This window comes from Mesoplodon densirostris, chromosome 14 (assembly GCF_025265405.1).
Source record: "Mesoplodon densirostris isolate mMesDen1 chromosome 14, mMesDen1 primary haplotype, whole genome shotgun sequence".
NCBI lineage: Eukaryota > Metazoa > Chordata > Mammalia > Artiodactyla > Ziphiidae > Mesoplodon > Mesoplodon densirostris.
This window is the reverse complement of record NC_082674.1, coordinates 20014057-20027262: the sequence shown is the minus strand read 5'-3', so window position 1 is coordinate 20027262 and position 13206 is coordinate 20014057. Positions and strand designations below refer to the sequence as shown.

General features: G+C 53.9%; 1 protein-coding gene across 2 annotated transcripts in view; it reads left to right on the top strand.

Annotated features, from left to right (window-relative positions):
* DNMT3A (DNA methyltransferase 3 alpha) overlaps positions 1–13206 on the top strand; it is a 106750-nt gene that overhangs the window by 53834 nt on the left and 39710 nt on the right. For both annotated transcript variants that reach the window (XM_060117986.1, XM_060117987.1), the window contains exons 4-6: positions 2364–2634; positions 8570–8613; positions 9055–9201. In XM_060117986.1, the coding sequence (XP_059973969.1) occupies positions 2364–2634; positions 8570–8613; positions 9055–9201 (462 nt within the window). The remainder of the gene's footprint in view (positions 1–2363; positions 2635–8569; positions 8614–9054; positions 9202–13206) is intronic.

Here is a 13206-nt window from a genome sequence, read left to right as displayed (position 1 = left end):
GCTTCAGGGATACAACTCTCTGGAGGGAATTTGGCAGGATCTACTCACACGTAGATGGGCAGGCTCTCTCCCCCCGGCCAGTCCACTTCTGGGACTCTGGCCTACAGAAATCCACAGGTGCACAGAGCTGTTAAGTGCAAGGGGTTCACTGCAGCAGAAAGCAAATCAGCCCAAAGGCCCACCATTAGGAGATGGTTTGAATAAATTAAGGAGCATCCATTCAATAGAAGGCTGAGCAGCTGAGACAGAATGAGCCTGATCCATACGCACTGGTATGGAGAGATGCCCGCTGTGCTTGCTAAGTGAAAAAGCAAGTTGCAGAACAGGATAAGTCGTATGATCCCCTCTTAGGGGAAAAAAAAACCTGGATCTGGATGTGTGTATAAATACATGTATATAAACATGTAACTTACACATGATTGTAGATGCATAGAAAAAAAGTCGAGAAAAGCTACTCGCCAAACTGTTAACAAGCAATTTAAAAAAATCTTAAATTTATTTATTTAGTTTTTGGCTGCGTTGGGTCTTCGTTGCTGCGCACAGGCTTTCTCTAGTTGCGGTGAGCGGGGGCTACTCTTCATTGCGGTGTGCTGGCTTCTCATTGCGGTGGCTTTTCTTGTTGCCAAGCACAGGCTCTAGAGCGCACGAGCTTCAGTAGTTGCGGCACGCAGGCTCAGTAGTTGTGGCGCACGGGCTTAGTTGCTCTGCGGCATGTGGGATCTTCCCAGACCAGGGCTCGAACCTGTGTCCCCTGCATTGGCAGGCGGATTCTTAACCACTGCGCCACCAGAGAAGTCCCAAACTGTTAATAATGGTTCGCCTGTGGGGAGTGATTTTGGAGGTACAGAAGTGAAACAGGAGCTTTAACCTTTTAATACTACTCATTTTTTTTTTTTTTTTTTTTTTGCGGTATGCGGGCCTCTCACTGTTGCGGCCTCTCCCGTTGCGGAGCACAGGCTCTGGACGCGCAGGCCCAGCGGCCATGGCTCACGGGCCCAGCCGCTCCGCGGCACGTGGGATCCTCCCAGACCGGGGCACGAACCCGTGTCCCCTGCATCGGCAGGCGGACTCTCAACCACTGCGCCACCAGGGAAGCCCAATACTACTCATTTTTGTGTGGTTTGAATTTTTATAATATATGTGTCTGACTTTTATAAACAGAAAAAAAGAACTTGAAAAGAAGGAAACCCTCCATTGGTCTAGCCTAGTCATCTCACCTTACGGGTGGGGGAACTGAGGCGCCCTCTTGAGCGACACCTTCCTGAGGTGTTTGCTGAGCTGGTGCCACTCCCGCCCTTCTCCAGGCGGCTGATCTGCAGGGCAGCCGATGGGCAGGGCTGCTGGGGGCGGCCTAGTGCCCGCGGATGTGGCAGAGCGCCAAGTATAGGGGACACTTGTCTCTCCTGCCCCAAGAGGACACCTTCGTTCCTTCTGATATGTCCTGGCCTACCTGCCCACAGATGGCCAAGGACCAGGTGCTGGCCATGCTCTGTCCTCACAAAGTGTGTGGCCTCAAGCTAATCACAAAATTCTCTGAGAGCCTCCCCAGGGAGGTCGAGTGGCTCTGAGGGGTAACGGGTGAGGATCTTTTGCCCACTGTGCAGTGACACTTACGAAGGACGGTTATGACAACCCTCAGTGCGATTCTTTTAGCAAGCTCAGTTCTGAGACTCTTGGGGACAAAGCAAGACACTTCCTCTTGGAGGGGAACGTGGCGCCGCGTGCTAGAGAGGGTTGCTGCAGAGACTGTGGTTGCTGGCTGGGGCCTTGGCTCTCCTGGGGTCTGAGCGCCCAGGAAAGGCTGTGGTCCAAAGCTGAGGGAGGGACCTGTGCTAGGCTTTGGGGCCCAGGGGAGGCCCTCTTTCACCCTCACACTCCACCTGGCCAGGCAGCAGCTCGAGAGACCCAGAGGACAGCCAGGGGGGCTTTGGCACAGAAGTCAGATCAGCCCGGGGTTACTAGAATCTTCTGAGGAGGGGTCCTGGCTTTAAGTAGGGAGAGTGTGAGGATCATCTGTCTTTAGTAGAGGCCACAGAGAAGACTTGGGCACCCTCTGTCACCTCAGTGAGTGGGGATGGCCTGGGCTGGAGCACAGCTGGCAGTGGGACCAGGCTGTAAACCTGCTTGGTTTCTTCCATCTTCTTAACTGGAGTGCACAGACCTCTTGACTTACGGGAGTCAGGCCTGTGAACCCCTTGAACCTGAGAGAACAATTGTGAGTGTATTTGACTTCATAAACACGTATGTGAACACAGTTTTCTGGACAGAGGGTGTATAGTTTTCACTGGAATCTCAGATGGGTCAGTGATGCAAAAGGGGCTAAAACCACTGGTCTAATGCTCCCCTCACGTTTATATTTCCAGGTGGAAAGCAGTGACACGCCGAAGGACCCCGCTGTGACCTCCAAGTCCCCGTCCATGGCCCAAGACTCAGGCCCCTCAGAGCTGTTACCTAATGGGGACTTGGAGAAGCGGAGTGAGCCCCAGCCAGAGGAGGGGAGCCCCGCTGGGGGGCAGAAGGGCGGGGCCCCAGCAGAGGGAGAGGGTGCAGCTGAGACCCCGCCCGAAGCCTCCAGAGCCTTGGAGAATGGCTGCTGCACCCCCAAGGACGGCCGGGGAGCCCCTGCAGAAGAGGGTAAGTCCTGGGCAAAAGCAGGGCAGCCTCTGCTGGGCTGTCTGGGATCCCCCTGAGGGTTAGAACCTCGGGGCTTAGTGGGTCCCAGGAGGCCTGGGCTGGGCACGGTAGCTGAAGGTCTGCTTGCCAAAACTGTGCCCTGCAGGCTGGATACAGCCTGCACACATGTTTTATTTGGCCCACGTAGTATTTTAAACATTTAAAAAAATGAGTTGCCAGTATTTAAGAATCAAGAAATTTCACATAAAAATCTGGAGTTTTGGCTTCTCATGGAAAAAAAAAAAAACAAGCTAGATCTGGCAACAGTGAGTTTACAGAATGCCATTGGTAGCTGGACTGGGGTGATGGCTGTCTCCCCATAGGCTGGTTGTATGCCTCGCTTTCCCTCAGCCTTTGCCTGGCCTGCTTACTCTTCCGCGAGACCTGCGGCTGGCTCTTCGGGATCCACACGTTGGTAGCCCCTGGCCTGGGCGCTCGAGGGCAGCAGATGTCCTTGTGGATATTAAAAGCCCAGTTAGCTTCTCCCAGTGCAGATGTCCTGAGCCCACCATAGTTGAGTGGACTGGACTGAAGTTTGGTGGTGACAGATTGGGGGAGGGGGAGAGCAGGGGGAGTTGGGTGTGTGCTGCCCAGCCCAGGCCTCTTCCTCTGAGGACTTTGTGGCCTAGCCCTGGAGTCCTGGAAAGTTGCCCACTTTTCTCTTTAAGGTTAAGCCAGCGATTTCGGGGCCAACAGAGCTGTAAACATGTTAGTAATGAGGACAACTAGCATTTGTACAGGGCTTCACAGTTTACGAAGCACTTTCTCATACATTATCACATTTGATCCTCCCAGGGCCCTGCCAGGTTGTTTTGCATATGTGCATTTTAATTTCAAAAAGCCTTCCTTCCTAAGTGTACATGATGGAGTGAATCAATCGATTAATTGACAAAACTTAATTTTGCATGCATTCAAACCTAATATTCGTGCAAGGTAGAGAGCATCTCCGGAAAAGAGATTCCCAAATTTATTTAAAAATATCTTTCATTCGTCTATTATTCAACTAATACTTATGATGCTCCCGCCATGTGCAAAGCGCTTTCTGAGGTACTCACTCTGCATTTGTTGTTTTATTTACTCTTCCAAACAATCTTCTTCAAGAGGGATTATTATCCTCATCTTAAGGTGGAAAAAAACTGAGCCTTAACGAGATGAAGTGACTTGGTCAGGGACCCCAAGCCTGTTAGTGGCAGATCCAGAATTCGTTCCATCTTGGTCTCTAGCTTCAGAGTCGGTGTGCCCTTCCCCGATCCCCTGCTGTTCTGGAGTGGGGCTTGGAGTGGGGGATGGTCCTGAACTCTGCACCTCCGGGGGTGTGTCCTGACTCGTGGTGGGAGTGGCCAAGGGGCCAGAGTGGAGAGAAACTGGAGGAGAGGGAGAAAACGCCATCCTCCCCTTACAGCGGCCAGATGTGCAAGAGCAGAACCGGGGAACCCATCGGCCCTTCCCACCAGATAGGCAGCTCCTGGGACCCCACCGTGGCTTGCACCCAGCTGCCACCCAGGGCCGGGGCAGCCCTTGCTGCCTGGTGGGATGGAACCAGCACTCCAAGGCTGCTCTTAACCCGTGAGAGTTTGCTTTCGGTTTGGGATTTTCCCGGCTCTGGCTCTGTTCGTTCTCAGGAGCAGCTCCTTCGGTCAGTGAACAGGGGTTTATTAAACACCCATTTGGTGTGTGCCGGGATCTGGGAAAACCATCACGAACAAAAACCTGGTTCTTGTCCTGGAGGACCTCACAGTCCACTGGAGAGATAGATGTTAATGAGAAATGCACACTTACAAGTGTGTGATTATACACGGAGATAAGTTCTCTAAGAGAAAATAAACATGGTTCTCTGAGGAGCTGTAACAGAGGAACGCCAGCCAGCCTGGGCTGTTACACCTAAGCTGAAGGATGAGCTGGGGTTCACCAGGGAAGGCGAAGGGCCGGGAGGGGGTGAGAACAAGTGGGAGGGAGCATGGTATCCAGGGACCTGACAGAAACCTACAAGTCTGGAATGGGGGGAGGAAGGGAGAAGGGTGTGCGACAGCAGACAGGACCAGCGCAGCTTCAGGGCTGCCCTCTCAGGGGTTGACATGATCCGCTTTGCATTTTGAAAAGATCCCTTTGCCATCTGGATCCTGGAATGGAACAGAGGGGCTGGGAAGCAGGACGAGCGATTAGGAGGCTGCTGCAGGCGCCCAGGGGAGGAGCTGGGGAGCTGTGGATGAGTGCCAGGGACACAGGGGGAAGGGGAGAGATGGTTCAAGGGTTACTCCTGGGTTTGGGACTTTCACATATTGAGCGGATCCTTCTCAGAATCTTAGTGCAAAGTGCACTGGGCAAAAACATCCCACGTGTCCTTGATCTTCAAAATTTGGCCTTGGAGCACTCCTGTGTGGCCCCAGCTATTCAGGTAGTGGGGATGCTGGCAGGGATCAGAGCTGGGATCCCTAAAGGTCACTGTAAATTGCCTGGTTGCTCAGACTGGTGAGCTGTTACCTAGAGGGGTGGGCAGTGGCCTACTGGAGGCTCGGCCACTGGTCCAGCAGTCAGCCACATAGAACACGTATGCAGCTGCTTGGTTCCAAGGAGGAAGGAGACTGAGGCCCCAGGGTGGAAGTGAATTGGCCATGGTCTCCTTTCGGTTCCCCTCGTTCCAGGTCTCTTTTCAGGGGCCCCATCCGTCTGTCTCGGAACCACTCTCATTAGTTCCTACACAGGAAAAATGGAGGGCTTTAAGGCGGTCTTGGCCTGGGCACCCTCCCAGGAGCCCCAGATCTTGATAGTACAACCAGGAGAAAGGAAGAACAGGGGAGATGATGAGTAATAAGGGCAAGAGCCACCTGGACAGGCAGGTGGTGGCCCTGGAACTGCTCCTGCACTCTTAGCACTGAGGCCGTCATGATGATAGTAGTAACGATGGTAATGTGGCTTTCTTTTTTATTTTCTTTTCTTTTATCTTATTTCTTTTATTTTTTCTGAATATTAACTATGTGTTGAGTGTTCTATGTCCTTACTACTCAAAGTGGTCCATGGACCAGCAGCATCTCCTGGCATGACCTGGGATGTTAGAAATGTAGACTCTCAGGCCCCACCCTAGACCTACTCAATCAGAATCTACATTTGAAAGAGATCCTCATGATTTCAGTGCATATTAAACTTTGCTCTTTATGTAATTCTCTTATTTAATCCTTGCTAGCATCTGAGGAAGACTTTTTTATCTCCCATTTTTCAGGTGGGGAGACTGAGGGTTCAGACAGGTTAAGTAACTTACCTGAGATTATACAACTAGTAAAGGACCAGCACCAGAGTAGGGTCAGCACAAAGTTCCTCTCTGCTTAGATAGAACACGCAGTATTGGGCTAGTGACTGCCCTCTGAGGCCAGCCTGGCCTCAGCCCTGTCATTGAGATTTGGGTTCACTTTAAAGGGAATTTGGGGGTGGCCCCTGGCAGAGTGTAGCCTCAGACCAACAGGTAAGTGTTAGAAGCACCCTGGCCTCCCCTGCCCCCAGGACATGAGATGCCCCAGGGTCATGTCCAAGCCTGCCAGGGCCACCCTGGAAGGCACACAGCCACCTGGCCCAGCCTGTGACCCTGGATCTGGGCCAGGAGCAGATGGACTGCAGAGGGAGTGTCGAGAGAGCAGCTGACCCCCCTTGACTCAGGACAAGTGCTGCATTCTAAGGCCGCCCAGTTGGTTGTTTTGCTGGGACGGGCTGGAAAGTGTGTGTGTGTGTGTGTGTGTGTGTGTGTGAGAGAGAGAGAGAGAGAGAGAGAGAGAGAGAGAGAGATCACTCAAGTGGGCATGCGCAGAGTATGTCAGGGAGAAAATTCCAGAAAGAAGCCAGTTGGAAACCGCATGAGGAAAAATTCTGTTTCGGGGAGCATGGGGGCTGGGGAATGAGGAAGGGGGGAACATCAAGGTGGTGCCGTGTAAAATAAGCTAGCCGGCTTGGGAGTCAGGAGCTCTGAAATCTGATCGCAGCTCTGGCAGTACGTCTCTCCGCTGCTGGGGCCTCAGTTTCCCCATCGAAGGGCTGGACAAGTACCCCATCATCTCTACAATTCCTTCAGCCCTGACTTTCTTTCATTCTAATGAATAGATGATTCCCCATAAACCACATGCCACGGAGGGTCCCCCGAAGGAAGGTCCCAGGGGGCACCAGGCTGCCTCCTGATCCAAGGGTGGGCGCCCCCTCCTGGCAGCCCAAAGCCTCACTAGGGCAGACCGCGGAGCGTCTGAGAGGAGGGGGGACCCCCGGGAAGGAGGGAGGCCCGGAACGGGCAAGAGGGGAAGCCCAGCTCCAGGACGCCCGAGAAAAAGTTGGGGAGCTGGCTGTGGTGAGACAAGAGGGCCTAAAGGAAGCTTGAGTAGGAGACAGAGAAAGTCCGGTGAGACATAAAGGCCTGCTGTGTACACAGCCTTGGCGAGTACACGTGACCCCCACTTCCTCCCGCCCCTGGGGGCAGCTGGCACCGCGGGGTCCACACCTCCCACTCTCCTGCAGGTGCTGGCCCTGCGCTCCCCGTCCCCGGGCTCCAGGTCGCCAAAGCCCAGAGCAGAGCCCCGGGTCTTCCCCGGTGAGAGAGGGGGAAAGAAACATCCTCTTCAGGGACTGAGGATTCAGAGACCTTCGGTGCTGTAGCTAGTTTCCGCCTCAGAGCCAGGAGATGCAGGAGGGGCTGTTTTTTCCGTTTTGGGTTCTTTGTCTACCCTTCACACACCCCTCCCCGCCCCCCCCCGCCCCCCCCCCGCAAGCGACCATGAGCCAGCCTTAGTGACCTTCCTGCTTTGGGCCCAAGCTCAGTACTCTTGGCTTCAGACAAAGGAGTTCTGGGGCCCAGGTGAGAGGAGGCTCACCTCCCACTCTCCTCACCCCCCAGCCCAGCCCCATCCTCCAGCAGGAAGCTCAAAGGCATAATTAACCCAGCCTACAGCCAGGCCAGGACCGCAGACTCTGGGATGTGATGGGCCCAGGAAGGGCGTTTGAGAGGTGAGGACCCTGAGCGGGGGAGGACCAGGGGGCACATTCTGTGCCCCCCGCCCTGGACCCTTAAAGACGGTGCTGCTGGGGCTTCAGCCCCCAGGGGAGCCTTCCCTTCCAGGACCTGGAGTCAGGGCCCATTGAGGAACTACGGGGAAGAGGAGCAGGGAAGTGCTGCCTTCCGGAAGCATTAGAAGGGTTGTGTACCTTGATTCAGTAAAGAAAAGGCCTGGAAAGTTTACAGAGGTCACATGGAGACAGTTGGAATCCAAGGCTTCTAGAATAAAGGCTGAACTCAGGGACCTAAGAACAGGTGGAGAATGGGGTACCGAAGCAGATATTCATGACAGAAACGCAATATTGAGAACTTCAGGAGCACCTTAGAAACCATTTCCGGCATCTTTATTTTCCAGATGAGGAAACTGAGTCTCAAAGAGACGAAGTTGTTTCAGCAGAGTCTTGCTGCAGTTTCCCTGTGCCCTCCCCCTCCCCCTAGAGCATCTTTGCTGCACCCCACACATACAAGTCAATGCTCCCTTCCAGGGCCAGGGAGGGCTGTGCAGTCTGGCCCCTCCTCTGGGAAGGGAGCTCTGTCGTGACTGGGAGCGGCCAAGGGGGCTATTTTCAGACCCCTTCTGTGTGCCTGAGGCACTCGATGGGCCAGAAACCACAGGGCTGGCTGGCTTTTCTGTTGTTCCTTCGGATTTGGGCCTCCAACCCTGCCCCAGTCCTTTTTCTGCCCTGGCTGTGCTCTGAGTCCTGGGGCCAGCATGACTCCTGGCACACAGTAGGCCATCAGGTTTGACACAGGAATGGCTAAACGGTTGGAGAAGCCCTATCCCCGTGGCAGGGACCCCAGGCACAAGGTGAGGCCTCCGAGCCACTCCTGTAACTCTGCGACAGTCCCTTTGTTCTTCCCTCTCCACAGGCAAAGAACAGAAGGAGACCAACATCGAATCCATGAAAATGGAGGCAAGTGTTTTCCTCAACCCCCAGGGGCTCTGTGGATCCTGATTCTAGGAGAAGAAAGCCACCGCTCTGACCGACTGTGGCGAGTGTGTGTGAGGGGGCCCAAGGTGGCCCCTGGCCCCTTCTTTACATGTCCCTCTGTGAGGAGCAGAGGAAGTGGGTGTGGAGGTTGGAAGGCCCCCAGCGAGGCAGCCAGCTGGTCCCCCTTCAAGACCAAGCACCTCCCCTCCCAGTTTATGTCCTGCCCCACATCCCTCACTTCTCCAGCCCAGACAGGGGCTTGGCCCGCACTCGCAGGGCTGGCATCTCTGGCCAGGAGTCAGAGCTCTGTGTTCTGCTCGAGGTGAGTGCCTCCTTGGTTTCCCCTCCAGGAGGAAAAAACCCTGCAGCGGGGCTGTCCGTGCTCACCTTAATGCCGGTCTGTCTCTGTCGTCTCTGTCCTAGGGCTCCCGGGGCCGGCTGCGGGGTGGCCTGGGCTGGGAGTCCAGCCTCCGCCAGCGGCCCATGCCGCGGCTCACCTTCCAGGCGGGGGACCCCTACTACATCAGCAAGCGCAAGCGGGACGAGTGGCTGGCACGCTGGAAAAGGGAGGTGAGGTGCCTTCTGGCCTGGGCCCCAGCCTGTCCCACGGAACTGGGAAACCGGAAGTTAGCTTCAGCCACTGTCTGCAGCTGTTGTCAGGCCCTGGCTGAGCCTCAGTTTCCCCTTCAGGTTAACCTCTCACACAGGGCACTGCTGGATCCCTAGGCAGTGGCTGGGTCCTTTGTTCTTTCAACAAATGTTATTGGACATTTACCGTGTAACCAGGCAGTGTCTTAGGCTTTGTGCGTGTAGAATTCCTGCCCTCATGGAGCTGACATTCTGATGGGGGAGATGGACAGGAAACAAGTAAACAAGGGGTTGAAATAGAGGTTAACAGAGGCCTGCTTTAGGTGGGGTGGTCAGGAGAGGCTTCTTGGAGGAGGTGGCATTTAAGTTCAGGCCTAAAGGAACAGGAGAGCTGGCTTTGTGAGTTGTGGCGGGGGGAGAACATTCTAGGCAGAGGAAATAGCACAAGCGAGGCCCTGACTTGTTTGGCTACGTGAAAGACCGATACTCCCAGAGTGAACCGAGCAGGGGAGAAAGTGGGGTCAGATGAAGCTGGGAGGTAAGCAGGGTCCAATCATACAGGGCCTTGAGGTCCCGGCCGAAAGCTGTTTTTTTTTTTAATTAATTAATTTATTTATTTATTTTTGGCTGCGTTGCTGCACGGGCTTTCTCTAGTTGCGGCGAGCAGGGGCTGCTCTTTGCTGTGGTACCCGGGCTCCTTTTCATTGTGGTGACTTCTCTTGTTGCGGAGCACGCAGGCTCAGTAGTTGTGGCTTGCGGGCTCTAGAGCGCAGGCTCAGTAGTTATGGCACACGGGCTTCGTTGCTCCGCGGCATGTGGCATCTTCCCGGACCAGGGCTCGAACCCGTGTCCCCTGCATTGACAGGTGGATTCTTAACCACTGCGCCACCGGGGAAGCTGCCCCAAAAGCTGGTTTAACGCTGTGTCCTGGGAAGCCATTGAAGGTTTCTGTGCAGGGGAGTGATTTGATGTGGATTAAAGGAGCAGCAATGGAGACAGATAGGGACAGATCTGGAGATTTAGAGATAGAAACAGCAGGGCTTGCTGATGGATGGCTGGGGTGGGGGAGGGGAGGGAATGGAAGCACGACTCCCAGGGGTTTGACCTGAACACCTGGGTGATGGGTGTGCTACTTCCTTAGGTGGGGAAGACTAGGGGAGGAACGAGTTTGGGACGGGAGGGAATCAAGGGTTTAGCCTGAGATGCTGAGGTGCCTGGAGCCTGGAGCGTAGGGAGGTCCAGGCTGCAGATCAAAGATGAGAAGGCGTCAGGAGCAGAACCTGGCGTTTAAGTCCACGAACACTGATGAGCTCATGTAGGAAACAGGAGGAGAAAGCAGAGACAGTGTCCCTGGATTCTGTCCACAGAAAGCCGACACTTACAGCCACGTGGAGAGGGGGAATGGCAGCAGCAGGACTGAGAAGGGGCCTGGGAGGAAGAAGAGGGAGGAAGAGCCGTGTCTCAGAAAGGAGAAGGTTTTCCAGAGGCAGTGGCCGCCCAGCCCTGCGGGGGCTGAGTTGAGACAGGCTGGTTGCACCTGCCGATCTGGAGGTAGCTGGTGACTTTTCTTAGAGAGGCTTCTGTGCGGGTTGGGAGGGAGAAAGCCAGCCCAGGGAGGACTTCAGTAGTGAGAGGAGGTGATGCCGTGGAGACCAAAGGGCGAAACCAGTTTACGAAGCACCATTGTGGGGCTGCTCTCCTGTATGTCTGGTTAGTAGAGAGAAGCCCGTTGACCTACCAGCAAGGGAAGGGAAATGCAAACTGCCACCACGTGGGGCCTGTCACCTTCACTCTCACTTGTCTTTACCCCAGGCCTGCAAAGGATGGTGTTATCCCGTCTGCATTGTGTGAGAACTTGCTCTAGAGAAAGTTCAGTACAAGGTGGGGGGGTGGGGGGTGGGGTGGCTACTTGATTGTTTCCAGTTCCTTTGGGATCCAGGAAGGCAGAAGTTTCTCTCCTGGAGGAGCCTGGAAAAGGGACAGCCTGTCCAAGGTCTGGGAGAAGAGAGGCTGGACTCTGAGCATTAAGTGTAGTCTTTGGGATGGAAATTCATTCGGGACCTGCGGCTATTCCCCTGTGGCCTGTGGGAGGGGCTTTGCTTTTTAACCCCTTGTTATGAGTGGCCTGTATTTCTGTTCTCCCTTAGCCCTAGGGCCAGAGGCTAGATATAAAGACTTCTTTTTTTTTTCTTTAATATTTATTTGTTTATTTGGCTGCACCGGGACTTCGTTGCTGCGTGCGGGATCTTTTAGTTGCGGCATGTGGGCTCTAGTTCCCTGACCAGGCATGGAACCCGGGCCCCCTGCGTTGGGAGTGCAGTGTTAACCACTGGACCACCAGGGAAGTCCCTAGATTTAAAGACTTTTATGCTTGAAAAGCGTCTAGAAATTTGGTGATCCTCAAACTGTGCTCCCTTGAAGAAGCAGTATGGAGGCCTGCTCTCAGTTGCAATAAAAAAGGCAGTCTTCTCTCAACTCACAGGGAAAAGTAAGATAATAGATACATTTTCTCAATTTTAAAATTTCCACTAAAATTTAAAAAGACTTTTTTTTATTATGAACCTGTTCTGACATAGACAGAAATAGAGAGACTAGTATAATGAACCCCCATGTACCTATCACCAAAGTGCAACAACCATTAAAAGCTTTTCTAGAAAAAAGAAACCTTTGGCATCTGCTTCCCCCAACCAATAAAGGTCATCAATGAGGATGAACAGAAAAACTTTAAAGTTGATTTAATTTACAATATTTTAGGGATGCGTGACTTGAGATGTAGAGACCTGCACGCAGAATATATTTTCTGCTAGTAACGTTGTTCCTTGTTCATATGATACAACTCAAGATTTCCGCGACTTCCGGTACAAGCGCTAGAACCCTTGAGCCCGTTATTTCAGACTAGGGGATCGGGCTGCAGAGTTACGAGCTGGCCACAAGCTCACTCAGGGCACAGGGAAGGGGCTGGAATGGGATGGAGTTCGGGCTCCTACTGCCACGTGGGGGCCATCCCCAGAGACCACACTCGCCCCTCTTGGGCTCTGCCAGGGCGCTAGGGAAGGGCTAGTTGCAGGTAACAAGAGCACTGGGGGGCACTTCCCTGGTGGTCCAGTGGTTAAGACTCTGTGCTTCCACTGCCGGGGGCTCGGCTTTGATCCCTGGCCTGGGAACTAAGATCTCACATGCCTTGCGGCCAGAAAGAACCATGGGGAAACACTGGGAGCTCTCGGGATTCCCAAGTGCCCCTCAGGCTAAAGAGCAGTAACTGTCTTCGTCAGGCCTGTTTTCTCAGTGGCTTTACCAAGGGGAGAGAAATCCGTCCTCCTTTTGCAGTTTCCTCTTAGTTCTCTGGCACTTGGCCCTTTCTTCTGAAACTGCCTCACTAGGCCTTTCTGACCTCGTCCCCAAGATTCTTCCCCATCTCCTCCAACTGCATCTTCTTAGCATCCTCCTCTGTCCCTTGACTGTGACACCCCCAGATGTCTGCTCCCACCCTTGGCCAGCCTTTAAAGACTTTTTTTTTTTCTTTTTGGTTGTGTTGGGTCTTGTTGCTGCGCGTGGGCTTTCTCTAGTTGCGCTGAGCGGGGGTACGCTTCCTTGTGGTGCGCAGGCTTCTCATTGCAGTGGCTTCTCTTGTTGCGGAGCACGGGCTCTAGGCGTGCAGGCTTCAGTAGTTGTGGCTCTTAGGCTCTAGAGCGCAGGATCAGTAGTTGTGGTGCACGGGCTTAGTTGCTTCATGGCATGTGGGATCTTCCTGGACCAGGGATCGAACCCGTGTCCCCTGCATTGGCAGGCGGATTCTTAACTACTGCGCCACCAGGGAAGTCCCCTCGGCCAGTCTTGCTCCCCTTACCACTTGGGTGCTCTCATAGATCCTACTCCCAAAAAAGATACATTCCCTACTGCCGAATACAAGCTGTTTCCCAGACAATGCCGCTGGGAGGTCCCGCCAGCATTTCCAAACCTCAGAATGTGACGCCTGCCCTTTGAAGT